This window comes from Micropterus dolomieu, linkage group LG17 (genome assembly GCF_021292245.1).
Source record: "Micropterus dolomieu isolate WLL.071019.BEF.003 ecotype Adirondacks linkage group LG17, ASM2129224v1, whole genome shotgun sequence".
NCBI lineage: Eukaryota > Metazoa > Chordata > Actinopteri > Centrarchiformes > Centrarchidae > Micropterus > Micropterus dolomieu.
Genome location: NC_060166.1, coordinates 6061300 through 6078008, shown reverse-complemented (window position 1 = coordinate 6078008; position 16709 = coordinate 6061300). Strand labels below are relative to the sequence as shown.

General features: G+C 41.9%; 2 protein-coding genes across 3 annotated transcripts in view; one reads left to right on the top strand and one right to left on the bottom strand.

Moving 5' to 3' along the window:
- The window catches only part of tpst1 (tyrosylprotein sulfotransferase 1), a gene marked incomplete at its 3' end in the record, with an annotated part of 837181 nt that overhangs the window by 784709 nt on the left and 35763 nt on the right, over nucleotides 1-16709 (bottom strand).
- The window catches only part of sgsm2 (small G protein signaling modulator 2), a 108355-nt gene that overhangs the window by 77053 nt on the left and 14593 nt on the right, over nucleotides 1-16709 (top strand). Inside the window, exons 6-16 of one of the 2 annotated variants that reach the window (XM_046074869.1) lie at nucleotides 3245-3393; nucleotides 3528-3662; nucleotides 6239-6363; nucleotides 6509-6576; nucleotides 7115-7278; nucleotides 7646-7778; nucleotides 7987-8121; nucleotides 10169-10327; nucleotides 12212-12386; nucleotides 12712-12776; nucleotides 14155-14300. In XM_046074869.1, the coding sequence (XP_045930825.1) occupies nucleotides 3245-3393; nucleotides 3528-3662; nucleotides 6239-6363; nucleotides 6509-6576; nucleotides 7115-7278; nucleotides 7646-7778; nucleotides 7987-8121; nucleotides 10169-10327; nucleotides 12212-12386; nucleotides 12712-12776; nucleotides 14155-14300 (1454 nt within the window). The remainder of the gene's footprint in view (nucleotides 1-3244; nucleotides 3394-3527; nucleotides 3663-6238; nucleotides 6364-6508; nucleotides 6577-7114; nucleotides 7279-7645; nucleotides 7779-7986; nucleotides 8122-10168; nucleotides 10328-12211; nucleotides 12387-12711; nucleotides 12777-14154; nucleotides 14301-16709) is intronic. The other variant, XM_046074870.1, reaches the window with a different exon arrangement.

The following is a 16709-nucleotide window of genomic DNA, read 5'->3' as shown; positions in this document are numbered from 1 at the left end:
GACAGAGTGGGGGGGCTCCTCCTGAAGTCCATCATCTCCACAGTTTTGAGCGTGTTAAGCTCCAGGTTGTTCTGGCCGCACCAGAGAGCCAGCTGATCAACCTCCCGTCTGTAGGCCGACTCGTCACCGTCCCGGATGAGGCCGATGACCGTTGTGTCGTCAGCGAACTTCAGGAGTTTGACAGATGGGTCTTCTGAGGTGCAGTCGTTGGTGTAGAGGGAGAAGAGCAGTGGGGAGAGCACACACCCCTGGGGGGCGCCAGTGCTGATAGTCCGGGTGCTGGATGTGATGTTCCCCAGCCTCACCTGCTGACTCCTGTCAGTCAGGAAGTCTGTGATCCACAGACAGGTGGCACAGTGAGCTGGGTGAGTTTGGTGCTGAGGATGTCCGGGATGATGGTGTTGAACGCCGAGCTGAAGTCCACGAACAGGATCCTAGCATATGTCCCTGGAGAGTCGAGGTGTTGCAGGATGTGATGCAGACCCAAGTTGACTGCATCATCCACTGACCTGTTAGCCCTGTAGGCAAACTGCAGGGGGTGCAGCAAGGGGCTTGTAATGTCCTTCAGGTAGGCCAACACCAGTCTTTCAAAAGACTACAGATGTCAGGGCGACAGGCCTGTAGTCATTCAGTCCAGAGATGGAGGGTTTTTTTGGGACCGGGATGACTGTGGAGCATTTGAAGCAGGAGGGAACTTCACACAGCTCCAGTGATTTGTTGAAGATGTGAGTGAAGATGGGGGCCAGCTGGTCCACACAGATTTTCAGGCACGTTGGTGAGACACCGTCAGGTCCAGGAGCCTTCCTGATCTTCTGCCTTTGGAAGAGGTGGCTCGCGTCCTGTTCACAGATCTTGAGTGCGGGTGAAAGGTCAGAGGGGGAAGGTGACTGTTTGAAGATGGTGTTGGAGTGGGGGAGAGGTGTGACTCTGGGCTTTTCAAACCTACAGTAGAAACCATTCAGCTCGTCTGCCAGTCGTTGAGTACCAGTAGTGTTGAAGGATGGTCTCTTGTAGTTTGTGAGTGTCCGTAGGCCTCTCCACACTGACGCAGGGTCGTTGGCTGCAAAGCTGTTTTTGCTTTTCAGCGTAGCACCTCTTTGCAGCTTTGACCTCTTTAGAGTGTTCATGGCCTGGTTGTACAAGACTCTGTCCCCATTTCTGAAGGCCTCCTCTTTGGTCTGACAAAGCTGCCTGAGTTTCGCTGTGAACCAGGGTTTTTGGTTGTTGTATGTGCGGAAGGTTTTAGTCGGCACACACATGTCCTCACAAAACCTGATGTAAGATGTCACAGTGTCAGTTAGTTCGTCCAGGTCAGTGGCTGCAGCCTCAAAAACACTGTGCACTGCGTCAGTGCAGTCAAATCAGGCCTGTAACTCCAGCTTTGACTCGTTGGTCCATCTTTTCACAGTCTTTACAACAGGTTTAGCAGATTTCAGTTTTTGCCTGTGTTTCGGGATAAGATGAACCAGACAGTGATCAGAGAGTCCTAAGGCTGCACGGGGAACAGAGCGATAGGCGTCTTTTAATGTTGTGTAGCAGTGGTCCAGTGTGTTAGTGTCCCTGGTGGGACATTGGGAATATGCTGTCTGTACTTTGGAAGTTCATGACTGAGGTTTGCTCTGTTGAAGTCCCCGAGAACAATGAGCAGGGAGTCTGGATGTTTTTTCTCCATGTTAGTTATCTGGTAGGTCAGGTGTAGTAACAGCTCACTAACACAGGCCTGAGGTGGAATGTAAACAGCGACCAGAACAAACGAGGAAAACTCCCGCGGTGAATAAAACGGTTTACAGTTTATAAATAATGTCTCTTAGTGAGGGCTGCATGATTTCTTCAACACTGTGACATCTGTGCACCAACCTTCGTTTATATAGAAACAGAGTCCGCCTCCCCGTGTTTTTCTCGTGAGCTCCCTTTCGCAATCCGCGCGGATGAGATTAAATCCCGGTAGGTGAAGTGCGCTGTCCGGGTGCGCTCGGTGAGCCAGGATTCGGTGAAACAGAAGGCAGCAGATCTGCAGAAGTCCGAGTTGGGTTTGTTGAGGAGCAGGAGTTCGTCCATTTTGTTGGCCAGAGAGCGGACATTCGCCAGGTGGATTGAAGTGAGCGCAGTGCGAAATCCCCGCTGTCTCAGCTCAACCAGTGCCGATTCCGAAGGATCCCAAACAGAACTGCTGCTCCTCCAACTAATAACTCCGGGAAAGTTCCAGGGTCATTAAAGAGCGGTGGAATAGTATGAGCAAAAGTTACCAGAGAGGGACGGCAGGAAACCGCGTTAATTAACAGAAACACAAAAAGCACTACGGAGCGTAATCCTGTCATCTTGTCGTATTGTATATGACAAGATTATATATCTGACTTGTTTGAATATTTCTATGATTACTTAAATAACACCAGCTGCACTTAAACTGGAATTACATATATAATTATTGGAGAGTTTTTTTCATAGTCACATTTATTTTCCCCTTGACTTGCAGTTTCCTGCTACCAGATATACTCACTCGAGTGCACTAAATATGGATTAATCCATGATAAATTAAAATAGTCCCAAAACAACTGCGCTATATGCTCTTGTTTGAGTAACATTTATTAAAAACTGTTTCAGGTGTCAATGACTGAGCCTTTAACAAAAAGAAAGTAACAATACATTTGTGATCTGTTTGTAAAGATTAAAGTCCTCAGTAGGAACCAGTGGGGGAGTGTCACGGGCAATGTTGGCACTTCAGATAGTATTGAGAAGAACCACATGGTTGGTTTTGGTCTTTTCATTAGATTTGTTGACAACAAGAACAATAAAAATGACACTGGGCTTAAACTTTAACAGCAATAACAATATTAATACGACAAAGGCTGCAAACTGCATGGAAATGTTACATATTCTAGACATACTACTGGAAATCTAACCATTTTGGACAACAGATGTAACAAAAACACTACTAGATCCAGGCAGGAAACTTTACTTTCAAACAGCATGATTCTCCACTCAAATGTGTTTGATTAATGTTCTGTAAATAAATGATCAGGGCATTTATAAAATGATTTAGTGCCATAAGAAGCTGTTTTGTACCAAGGCAGAATGTTCATTACATTATAAAAGACTGTGATCTTCTGTACCTGTTGATATGAGTTTAGTATAAAGTCACTATAGGTAAGTAGTGAACTTACAAAAGGTTTAAACTGGTGAATTACACTGTTTGTCTGGTAATGGATCTGTTAATGGGTCTGCATGTATGTGTGCTGTGTCTCAGTGGGGCCATGTGCTCTGGAGTACACCAAACTGAAGACATCGGATCATTTCTGGACAGACCCCTCAGCCAACGAATTGGTTCAGCGCCATCGTATCCATGGGGCCCATCGGGGCCAAGACACCTCGGCCGGCCGCCGGCCTGCCCTTGGGGTGAGTGTTTAAAATCAGCTGCTTCATTGTCAGGAGGTGTTGGTGTATGGTGAGGAGGGATCACTGAGGATGTGTGGGATTGGAGTTGATATTAATTGTGTAAGTTGGCTGTTAAAAATATTTTCTTTTTCTAGATCCGCAAGAGGCAGTCCAGTGGCAGCATGTCAGAGGACAGGTTTGCGGCATCAGCGAGGGAATATGTGGAGTCTCTTCACCAAAACTCCAGAACACACCTTCTCTATGGCAAAAACAACGTCCTCGTGCAACCGGTATGACTGAACATTCTCACTTTGTGACCAGCTTTTATGCACAGTACCTTTACTGTTTCTGTCTGACCATCTACTAGAGTTAAACAATGGGCTCCAAGTTCAGTTTTCAACCTATATCTGTGCTATATCTGGCATTAATGTTAAAGGGTTCAGAAACTGGGTTTTCCAGATCAAATTCTTTTTTGCTTCCAATCCCAATGTGACCAATCAATATCAAAACCAACACAGGGTCCGATCCAGTATCTCTTTTACAAAAGTGTAGTTCCAGTTATTATACAGAGTATATAGGTTTCTGACCGTTGGTGTCTTTGAAGATAACAAAGAATTGGATTTTATATAGCCTACACTGGTCCATCAAATACTTCCTGGATCGGTAATGATACTGTACCTACCTACAAAAAAGCACATGTTCTGACTTCCCTTTAATGGTATCTAGCTATGCAGATAGTTTGAGGCATTGAGATTCCTCCATTTTATGAATGGATTGTTGTTTGTGGTGCTAACAGCATTACTAAATGATGTTAAAAAAAACTCAAACTCAAGAAACATTGGGACTTTTTCATAAGACTTTCAAACTCACCCATTTTTTCTTAACTTACAAACAAATTCAGAACTTTTGTCAGGTTCATTAGTGCTGTCTTTTTTTTCCAAAATGTCCATAGGTAAGTACAAAATTGACTGAACAATTCGTTACTATTCGTTACTGTTTGGTGTGAGTTCACGTGAGTCATAGTAGAAAATACTATAAGACACAACTGATATTGTGAAAATTTCTGATATAAAGTACTATAAGGTATTCCAGTTTTTCCATTTTCAACACTTTTCAACGTGTTTCAGCCAGTTGGTCGTGGCAAAATGCAAAAATAGTACTGTGATTGATGGTGTGCATATTTTAAAATAGGTATCTCCTGATATCTGTCTTCATATCTCTTTGAATTGAGTAAATGTGTAAGAATAATTCAATCTGCTCATGTTTCACAAATTACATATTAGATAATTCTCTAATCTCTTATTTGTTTTTCAAAAAGATATTTAATAAGAAAAACATTCATGAATCAAGTCCAATGTCCTGGTCACAGTTGCTGTCAACAGTTTTCCTTGGAGCAGTCCTTATGAAAGCAATTGACAGTGTGTTCTGTGGATTATCCACAGTATCATGGACACTGTTTCTTGAAATATTGAAATTTAATTTCTCAATGTAGGGAGGACCACAATCACATTCACCTGCATTGGATTTGCATTGAGGTAGATACTTTATAGGAATATCTCAAAATCTGGACAATTAAATATGTTTATGAGGATACCCAAGAGAAAACATTGCACAAGAGAAGTTGAAAAAGCTAAAGTCCTGACTTAATATTCAACATTTTATATATTTTTGTTTAATCAGAAGATAACTATTAGTTCATCTGAAGTGAACCCTAAACTAAATGTACACTATGATTAAAAGAGACATATAATATCACTGTTAACGGCTATACTAGCTTCTGGGTCCTGACTTTTTTTGCGCAACTTTTTTGGTGGAAACTTTATACGGAAGTAACAGGTCTTGATGTGGTGCTGTGGAGACCCTGAAGCTACTGTTGCTCTGGGATGAAGGCAGAAATCCAACTTGGAAGCCTACATATATGCACTGCACTCAGAGAGCACTTTGCACCCACTCAGCTGGTGTACAGATAAATTGCATATGATTGTTATTTTCATCTGTTATTGTGCTGCACACAGACACACAGTATTTTGTATGTGTGATCTTGGAAATGAAAGCTGTAATGTGCTCTGCACTGCCAAGTAGCTTCAGCATGTTTGGCCCTGGGAATATATAATGAGCACATATTTGCTGCCCACAATGCTCAGCCTTCGCCAGAGCCATGCTAACACACATGGCTGAGTGCACACACAGATGAATTCAGCACTTACTGCATGCTGTGCATGCTAAATGGTATTGTATGTGATCCTATTCTCTGCTTCTCTCATAATGTAGTTTCTGTCTATATACAATGTAACATGTACTGTAGGTATGCTGAGTTATAGTGGTAAACTCTCATATATGTATAACTAATTATAGATTTCTATAACTTAAACTTTGAGTGTTGTTTATTTAGTAACAAATAGTTCATGTTTAACATAAATAGTTAAACGTTTCAGGAAATGCTTATATGTGTTTATATTTCCGAGAGTTAGGTGAGAAGATTGAAATCTTGTTTCTGTGAATGACACTAGAGTCAGAGGGCGATTGGCCTAGCGTAGCATTAAGACTGTAAGCAGAGAGAAACAGTTTGACAGGTCAAGTTCATTACAGAGTGTAACTCTCCCTAAAACAATAACAACAAATTAGTCTGCTTTAGAGATATTGGTAGGCATATATTTTTAACTTTGGACACAGCCAAGCTAGCTCTTTGCCACTGCAAGTTTTCAGGTGGTTAAACAGCAAATCTCACAGCAGTTGTTTGGATAAAAATGGCGGGAGGATGCAGCCTCAATTTTCTGCTCTCTGTCTTTTTCTCCAAACTTGACACCTTCAAACCTCTAGTCTCACGTCATGTCCTTCTTTCTTCCTCTTCCTTCTCCCACGGTAGAAGAAGGACATGGAGGTTTTGCGGGGCTACCTGTCACTACACCAGGCTGGGGAGAACCTCACCCTGAAGTGGACACCTAACCAGCTCATCAACGGCACGCTGGGAGACTGTGACCTGGAGAAGAGGTAGCCAAAACACACCTGCTATGTATTATATATAATGATCTAACTCCCCATGTGAAATGCATATAATGACACTAACAATGATTTGAAATTCCAACCACTGCCTCTGAAGCTTAATTTTACAACTCGACATTTCCCTTTCTGTCAGTATCTACTGGGACTATGCCCTGACTGTCCCACTGCGTCAGATAGTCTGTATCCACTGTCACCAACGCCGTGAGTATACTGCTCCTTTCCCACAATACGTCCTAATTCAGTCATCCTTGTACACACAGTGATTTCACACTTCACCCATCATCTTATATTAAGAGCGTTCTGTCACAAAGGGTCTGTGTTTCATAAGATGCTGTCATATCAATACATTGATTGCATGTCTTGATAAAGAGTACATTTGTTTTTAATGGGCAGTGCAGGCCTATCTTGGTGACAACTTCTTCATCTTTTATACTGTCTCTCCTTCTGTATCTAATACATTTGTTTGTGTATGTGCATGTACTCTCACTCTCTTTGAACATGATTTATACAACATTCCATTCTAATATTAGAAGGAGTTTAATAATATTGTAGAGTACAGTCTAGACCTGCTCTATATCAAAATGTTGTGATTTGGAGGCATATAAATACAATTGAATTGAATGGATCTTCAACTTGAAGAAAATGTCTTAAACTAATCTAAAGGTTTATAACATGGTCCATTCTGTCCTTTTTTTCTAATCTCATCCTTGCTTAATGTTGTTTTTCCCGTATATTCCAGCTGACTGTGGTGGTACACTGGTTCTGGTCAGTCAGGATGGGATCCAACGGCCTCCCCTCCACTTCCCCCCTGGTGGTCACCTCCTTGCTTTCCTCTCCTGTCTGGAAACAGGCCTTTTGCCACGGGGTCAACTGGAGCCCCCCCTCTGGTCCCAGAAAGGCAAGGTGTGTCACCTTGTTAGAGTCGTATTCACACCTAAACTCAAGGTTACATGTATCTAAATGCCTGGCGTGTGTTGATACTGCAGGAGAGATGTTAAAACATGAGGGCACATCCACTAGCAACCTTTCCCCCCAAATGAAATCACTTGTGTCTTTTATTTAAATAACATTTAGGAGCCTCACACCAAGTGGCACAGATACACAGTATGACCTGGATACAAGTAAAGACAACATGTAAACAGTGTTATGATCCCGTGCAAATACACACATTAAATTCCATCATATACAAAGGGGAGGGAATAACCGAGAGGGCTGTGTTTACTTAGCCAATGAAGATGCCATTTTGCCATCATTTGTGCTTGTTTTGCAGGGAAAGGTGTTCCCTAAACTGAGGAAGAGGAGCAGTGCTGCTAGGCTCATAGACCAGGACAGGAACGGTGAGGAGGAGACAGCTGCTGACTACGTGTTTCGCATCGTCTACCCTGGATACCGCTACGACGCAAGTAAGTACCACTTTTTCATTGCCATGCCCACAGCAAAAATGTAATATTCTTTTTAAAAATAAGTACAGTATATCTGCTTGAATTTTGTCTTCCCATGATGTGATTACAAAGTACGCGTGTAGTGTGGTGACTTTCCCACGATGCTCTTCCCAAGGTCTGAAGGGTGGCACTGTTCTAACTGTGTTCTCTGTTGTCCTGGTGCAAGCAGTCACTATAAACTACCACCACACCACGGGCAGCCGTGCTCCGTCGCTGGACGATGACGAGGAAGAGGAAGATAGGCTCCATGCTATGATCTCAATGATCTGCTCGCGGAACCTCACAGACCCTAATGTCATGAAAGGTTTTTATCACCTAAACACACCCACCCAACCCCACCGCCCCCCACTCCTGAGACCTCACCCCAGCTTCAGACATCCCCCTACACCCCATCATGCCCTCCCAGGCCCTCCTCCCTTCCACCTCCCCCAGCTTCGTCTGCCTGTGTGTGTGCTGCCTGAGGCCAAGCCCAACAGTGTGGAGTAGGCTGGGGTTGGCTGTGTTAACAAAGGGGAAGTTCATGTAGATCAACACAAAACTGAAAAGCAAAGTTGCTTTAAACAATATTCGGCCTATAGATACAAAATAGTACGGCAATCGCTAAGGCGATGTACAGTCTCTGGTGCCTCTAACTTTGTTCCACCTGCTTTGATTTAGTTTAAAAAATGTAGTAGAAATTCTCTGGTATTGTCTCTATCATGATTTTAATAATTGTTCCACTAATCAATATTTAGCGTTAACTTTGAACTAATTGTTTAGTTTTTTAAGGTACACAGGTGCTGTCATCAGCTTTATTTCCAGCCACTGCATCAGCAGTTTTCTTCAAAAGTTCTGTTAAGTTAAACCCACTGTATGCTAGTTACTCAGCAGCAAACACACAAAGTTAGCAGTTAGCTGGTGAAGAAAGTTGAGCATGTAACAGCTCAAGATCCAGATATTTTTCACAGGAGTTGGTGGAGACCAAAACAGAGTTTAAAGGAAAGTGGACAGCTTATATTTATCAGGTAGACAGAAACACGACACCAAATGAATGCCAGGGCTGCCAACTTCTCGATTTAGTTTGGAGTGAGCTTCTTTATTGGAGGTCGGTTCATTTTATGAGTAGGTAGGCCTTCTGTGTCATATCCCACCTCGGGGGTCAGGGTCATCCTTCTTTATCCTCAGGAATTTAGTTTTAAAAGTTCAATAGCCACATTCACAGTTTAAAAGTATGTGTACATGAGAAGCCAAGTCAATAATCATGGTCAGATCAGTGTGATCAATTTATGACGGAAATGTTTTTATTTTGGCTATGTAAACAGAAACACTAAATTTAGGCAGCAGGGGGCAATTTAAAATATGATTTGGTCTTCCCTCCTCTTTAACCTCTTGTGGCACCTTTTCACCTCAAAGATAATTTATTTTAATTCAGTTAGAAACTCCTGGACTGGAGGTTCAAAACTTTTTGAACATTAAAAATCTATCCCACAAATCTGTGTAATCTGACATGTCCAGAAAGATTTTTTTATGAGAAAATCGTTATCATATAATCACAATTCATAATATTTTCTAAGTCTGCTCTGCTGCTTATTACTTGGTCTGCTGTTAGGTTACCTTCAGACAGAACCCGTATGGATGAGACCCGTGCAAAACGAAACTAACTTAAAACACTTGTGATCAGCGGAAATCTCACCAAAAATCCACACGTTAACTTCAGCAGCTCTGCGCAGCGTACGGGCCCAAACTGCGCTTCAGTTTTGACATTTTTATCTGGCAAAACTCTACCAGCTAAAAACCGTCTGCCACTCAGTGCGCGAGAGCGGGTTCACTTGATTACTGTCACAGCGTACAACAATGTTGCATCAGCTGGGTGGAGTTGATTCGCGCAGAGTCGACCTTATCAGTTATACAGTAGTTTTTCCAAAGCGCGGGAAAATTTATGTGTGACGTGAGGGCGTGTGAGAAGTGTCAATTATGTGACTCTCTGCGTGAGAGTTGGCAGCGCTCTGTGTCTGCTCTGCTAGGTGACTGTTAACAACATGCTAACATATAATTAGCCAAAAATATGTACTGTTTTTAGCTAGTTCCTCTGCCCCAAAGTGGCCCAAAAAAACTGTATTGTACCCTTGTATGAAAATAATTTGTTAATGCCATTGATGTTTAAAAATGCTACATGTAGCATCTTCTAAATACAACATGCAGAATTCCTGCTTGCTTTGCTGCTATGCTTTGTCAAAGGTTCATACTGTTCTGTGTATGAAGGTTTCATCAAACCCTAATGTCAAATTGTAAGTATAGCTGTGAGCTGTCAGCACAGTCTCAAGTTCTGCACATGTGAAATAAACTATAATGTAGATCTCCTTCGATGCTAGTGAATTGTAGGTGCAGCTGCAGCTCCCGAGTGTCAGATGGAGGGGGACAGGAAGAGGAGGAGCACAAGCACAAAGAGAGGAAGTCTCAGGGCATGAGCGAGTCTTCAGCGCACACCATCTTGATGGATGAACAGTTACAAACAGTCAGTAAAACTGTCAGTAAGCAGCCAGATTAACACTTTTTTAATTTAGGATTATCTTTAGAGGCAAATGCAACACAAACCCAGCCACTGGTAGCCTAATCCAACCATTCAGTAGCATTTACTCAACAATGAAATACAGTTTCAGCTGGAAGTTAAGAGTCCCTAGACATTGTAATCTGGCCCTATAACATCCTGTCATTGGAAAATGGTGGCTTTGTCCCAGATATTGTCACACACCCAGTTAATGCCACAGCAGCCCCTGGAACACTCCCCCCACACCCTTCCTGCTATATTTCACTCTCTCCCTCTGTCTCTTCTCTTTCTTCCCACCGCTTAGCGACACAGTTTAATCCACATGCTTGGCAGGGATCCTTACACAAGCCCGTGAAAGACACACTGTCAAATTGACAGCCATGTAGAGAGTGCTGCTAAACACAGTGACTGCACACCTCTGTCACCTGGTTTCATCACTGGTACACAGATCCAGACTTCCCCAGGTCTCCTTGTCTAGGTCAGGGCCTTTCTGGCTGCTTTGCATACTGGGATTTACAGTTATCAGTGGGTAGAGCTCTTGAAGCATGTCTCAGCACTGTTGGGTTTACACTGTCGTGGCCAAGAAACGCTTTGATAATTTGCTTAGTTTTTTGCACTCCTTTAATTTTACTTAATCCTTTTCCTTCTTTTTGTCCTTTCATTTCTCACTTGCAACATGCTTGACAATTTTTGCATGGGAAATATGCACCTGTTTCATTGTTTTTTAAAGAACGACTAAGTGTTTCTACGTATTTGTGATGGAAAATCCTTTCTCACAGTCTCCTCCTCTGTTTGTTTTGATTTCTCTTCCTCTTCTCTGACTACCTCAGTTGTTCCTACTCTGTTTGTGCAGTTGTTTGCTGCAATGCTGTTCACTGTAATTCTTCACCAACCCCACCAGCCCCTTCCCCTTCCTCTCGCCCCCTCCTCTACCCCTCTCATTACGGTCCTGTGGGGTTCCGCAGTAGTAGAGACGTGGAGTCCTTGTGTGAGCAGGGTTGCATTACTGATCCCAAAAGCAGTTGTTGATCACATCTAGTTCTAAAGTAAAGAGGAGGGAGGCCAAATGTCGGTCTCACTCCAACATTTTTTCTGTTCGGGTTTTTTTTTGTTCTTAATATTATTTGTTTTTGGGGTTATTGAACAACGAAAGCGCAGCTTCATATTTATGACAGGTCATCAGCTCCAACCTGAAGAATTAAGGTGAAGAGCATTTATTTAATGTTGAAGTTTTTATGATTTTTTTCCCTCCTCTTTGTGTGCCCTTTTCCTAGTGTCCATTTGTTTCTGTTTATGAGATAATTTCTTTTGGTGTCTCTTGTCTTGTTCTGGCTTTATGCATCCTGCATGGCCTGAGCGTCAGCCTCGTCCCTGCCTTCTCCTCTTCTATCAACTCCTTCACTTTCTCTCTCCCCTTTCCTGTTTGTCTGGAGCGTCCCTGAGCTCTGCTGTCTCACCTCTGAATGAACTGATCCAGCATGGCTTCCCTGCATCCTCTCTCTGCATCCTGTCTCTCCCACAGCACCGTTCCTGCTTCTTAAACCGTCCCCCTCCACTTTTGGTTTCCTCTCTACGCTTTATTTTTCCAGCTCTCACATGTAACATGAGTGTCAAACTTTCATCCATCTACTCATCTCTTGATGTCATGAATAACAAAGAACAATACATGGAAAGATGTATTTATGGTTGAGCTGAGGGACCTATGTCATAATATGTAAGGCATAGAACATAGCCAGTGTGAAGCGGATTTGAGGGCACTGAGACTTCTAAATAACAAACAACGTAGCACATTAAAATGCAGCATCCATTTTGTCTCCGAGCACTGAGACCCCTCTCTGTCTTCTCACTTTTATTCTCTCTGGTTTAGACCACGGGGAGATGATGGAGATGCAGGGTTTCGGAGGCAGCCCGTCGTCGTGGCAACAGGCCGAAGTAACCACTCACGAGTCGCTGTGCCAGTCCTGCACCACGGCGGGTAGCAACGTGTCGTTCGACTACCCGGCCGGCTGTACCTGCATACACGACCCATCAGACATTCATACGTATGTCCTTAGAATGAGATTTTACGATGCACTGGATCAATTCTGAAAGAATTATAGCAAGACACTCCTGTTAATCAATCAAATACAACCCAAATGAGTGTTTAATAATAATAATTATTGACTTTCTCTTTATAGTTTGTAAGTAAGACTTTTTATCTAGTCCATCTGTCCATTAGATAAAACACATTAAGCCATTACTGTCTTTGCTTCAGCTTCAGCCATGCTGGTGGATTTCTCATTAAAAGGCATATAATAAAAATAAAAAATAAAAAAAATATCAGACTAAGGCTTGGCAAAAGTGGTTGATTTCTTTTCTTTCCACCAGTGTTCCTCTTAAGATGCTCTGCCAGAACATGAAGAGGCAGATAGTCTCCAGAGCCTTTTATGGATGTAAGTATGGATGTTCTGCACAGCATTGATTCATTCATTTCTAGCTGTTTGAATGTTGATGATTGTGACATTAATTGTGGCAGACATCTAAACTCCTTTCTTATACACAAGTGAATCAGAAGTTAATATTTTTAGTGAAGTGTATGCCGACAATTTTATGTTATTTAAACATATATAATACAATGCAAGTAGCCTAACAATATGCTAAAAACTAATAATTCATCTATTTAGAAAAGAGTAATCTTATAGTCAAAATCTTGTCCCCAGGCAAGTTTCTATGCTGAGTCTTATTTGAGAATAAGAGTGTAACAAGTAAAATAAGAGGCAGTAGTAACATTGTACTGCTTCCAGTTGAGAGCAAAATTGATTTTAAAATCAATTAAAGTTATTAAAAATTACTAAAAATAATGCATGACTCAATGCAGCAGCTGCTGCTGGATAAAGAAACAAGTTTTCAAACTGTATTGAAATATCCCTGTAAATATGTCAAACATGTAATAAACTGCTGGGTAATATAACATTTATAGTGCTATTCAAATATTGTTTTTAATTACAGCAACAGTGTGAAGACAATATTTTACCATTAGCTAGTTGCTCTGTATAATGATACAGTTATTTTATAAAAGCAGGTTAACACAATATTCCAAATACAATAGAATTGTTTAAGGACATAATTACAATTAAACATGCATGGCAAGATTGTAACATTTCAGGGTAGTATGCAACATAACTAAGATTTTTTTTGTGCCTGTAAATAGTGAAAGATGATCATTTAAGTTTACATAAATCTTGTGAGTTTGAGGACATATTGGTGCACGTTGTTCATTCTGTATGTCACCTGACCACAGACATTCAGGTGGTGTATGACAGGGGAAACCTTGTATTCTTACATTATCTTTAATAGTGGGTCTACTGCTTATACACAGTGGTGGGACAATTAATACAAGGTTTTTACATGGCTGTTAAATTTATTAACTGACAATAAATCAAGCCTGTTCAACCCTGGAATGTGTAGATAGGTGCTAAACCATCAAATCAAACATCATGAGCAAGACAGCACTCAATAGAAATGTTTCAGTATTCCTCCACGAATGTTTCTGGTGGCTGCCCGTCTCAGTGTGCTAACTGGCAACAATGTTATAAGCAAGCAAAGGTGAGCTGTATAACATAATAAAGTGCAACAATGTAGGCAGTGGAAGGTGTCGTATTCAACGTTTTGTCATATCATATTGAGTGTCTAAGCATAAAGGGATATGTTCTACAGACTGTAAAGCCTTCTGAGACAAATCTGTGATTTCGGGAAATATAAATACTATTTGACGTTATCGGTGCTTGGTCTCAGCTGTGTGCGTCTGTCCTTGTCTCAAATGTCCATCAGGGCTGGCCTACTGTCGACACCTGTCCACTGTGCGGACTCACCTGTCAGCTCTGGTCAACCACAACATCGTCCCTCCAGACAGACCCTGCGAGGCGGCCGGGGGCCTCAGCAAAGAGGTGTGGAGCAAATACCAGAAAGACTGCAAGGTGGGTACAGAGCAGAGAGGTTTATACAGCAGCAAACAGTGAGGTTGAAAGAAAAAAGAAACCTAGGAGCTTGATTGACCTCTTCCAGCAAGTAGCAGGAATTACAATCACATAAACAAGACTTTTAATCTTCTTCCTGCACCATCTGACACCCCTCTACCCGTCCACCCCTTCATCTGCAGGCCAGGGAAGTTAAAGCCAGAAATCACAGCAGATTGCCAAGTCATCATTGAGTCATTGGTATTGATCAAGCCTCATAGGTAAATCATGGTCCACATCAGGGGGGCTGTGCAAGGCTTATTTACAGTAAGTGTGATAAGCTGACGTAACCTGTGAGTTCTTTTTCCACAAGAACAAATTGTTATAATAGGTTGTTGTTAGAAATATTATTTAGTAATCTTGTTTACATCAAGTGTGGCAATGGTTGTGTAGGTGGTGCTGGTGTATCGTATATCTGTTCCTGGTTCAAAAACTACAAATCCCACATTCCACAAGTCGCAATGCTGCAATCACAGTTGGGTTTTCTGAGATGAGTGTTTTCACTCATCAGTGTAAGAAGTGATCAGTGATAAAGGGGTTGCAAGTGGGTTGAGTAAATGTTAAAACAGCATGTCATGATGCTGAAATTGCTTAGATCAAATCTGCTATAGGCAGGTAACTATTACTGCTGTTAGTTGCATGGCTGTGCCTGTAGGGAAAAAAACCTTATTGAGAGCATATTAGCTAATCCAAATGAACAAGTGTAGTAATCTGATTATAATTGTGTGCACATTTTTATATTCACTTGATAGAGCGGCACAAAATACAGAAAGCAAGATTAAACAAAGGAAATATTAAATGGAATAAAAATAATGACATTGTTTCCTTATGAAGTAGCTGTATAGAATACCTAAGTCTGGCATAGGGTCTCAAGGAGAGACTGTATAAAAGAAGTAGATGTAGCCACCGTGATGTCACCCTTTGGTTTGTACTCATGACTTTTGTTTTAAAAGTTTAACAGCCACATATATGTGTAGATAAAAAGCCAAGTCAATAATCACGGTCAGATCAGTATGATCAGGATACTTGCCAACCTCCAGACATGGTAGCCCAAACCTAAGAGTCTTCACCCCAGAATCTATGTGTCAAACCAGAGACTGTATTTCTTTACATTCTGGAGAATGTATGGAATATTATAGTTCATAATAAGCAAGAGTGTATGTTTACCTTGACGCAATTAATTCTAGGCTACATTAGTTTTTCCAATGCGTGAGAAAAGTGATGTATGGCGTGTGAAAAGTGTCAATTGCGTGAGTCTCATTCTCAATGTGTGAGAGTTGGCAGCTCTGGGTTTGTGGACTACTGTTTTAAAGCCTCGAGTTTGGCACTTTGGCCGTCCCCATCTTGTTTTTTGGAACCAGAAGTGACCATATTCGAATGACAGGGAGGAGCTATGGGTGAAACTCAAAAAATTAGCATATCGTGCAAAAGTTCATTTATTTCAGTAATTCAACTTAAAAGGTGAAACTAATATATTATATAGACTCATTACATGCAAAGTGAGGTATTTCAAGCCTTTATTTGATATAATTTCGATGATTATGGCGTACAGCTTATGAAAACCCCAAATTCAAAATCTCAGAAAATTAGAATATTACATGAAATCAATAAAAAAAAGGATTTTAAATACAGAAATGTCAGCCCTCTGAAAAGTATAATCATGCAGATGTACTCAGTACTTGGTTTGGGCCCCTTTTGCATGAATTACTGCCTCAATGCAGCGTGGCATGGATGCTATCAGCCTGTGGCACTGCTGAGGTGTTATGGAAGACCAGGATGCTTCAGTAGCGGCCTTCAGCTCTTCTGCATTGTTCACTCTCATGTCTTTCATCTTTCTCTTGGCAATGCCCCTTAGATTCTCTACGGGGTTCAGGTCAGGCAGTTTGCTGGCCAATCAAGCACAGTAATCCCATGGTCATTGAACCAGGTTTTGGTACTTTTGGCATCAGGCAGGTGCCAAGTCCTGCTGGAAAATGAAGTCAGCATCTCCATAAAGCTCGTCTGCTGAAGGAAGCATAAAGTGCTCTAAAATGTCCTGGTAGACGGCTGCGCTGACTCTGGACTTAATAAAGCACAGTGGACCAACACCAGCAGATGACATGGCTCCCCAAACCAACACAGACTGTGGAAACTTCACACTGGACTTCAAGCATCTTGGATTGTGTGCCTCTCCATTCTTCCTCCAGACTCTGGGTGGTGGCTCTTGATGCAGTAACTCCAGCTTCAGTCCACTCCTTGTGAAGCTCCCCCACACATTTGAATGGCCTTTTCCTGACAATCCTCTCCAGGCTACGGTCATCCCTGCTGCTTGTGCACCTTTTTCTTCCACTTAACTTTCTATTAATGTGCCTTGATACAGCACTTTGAGAA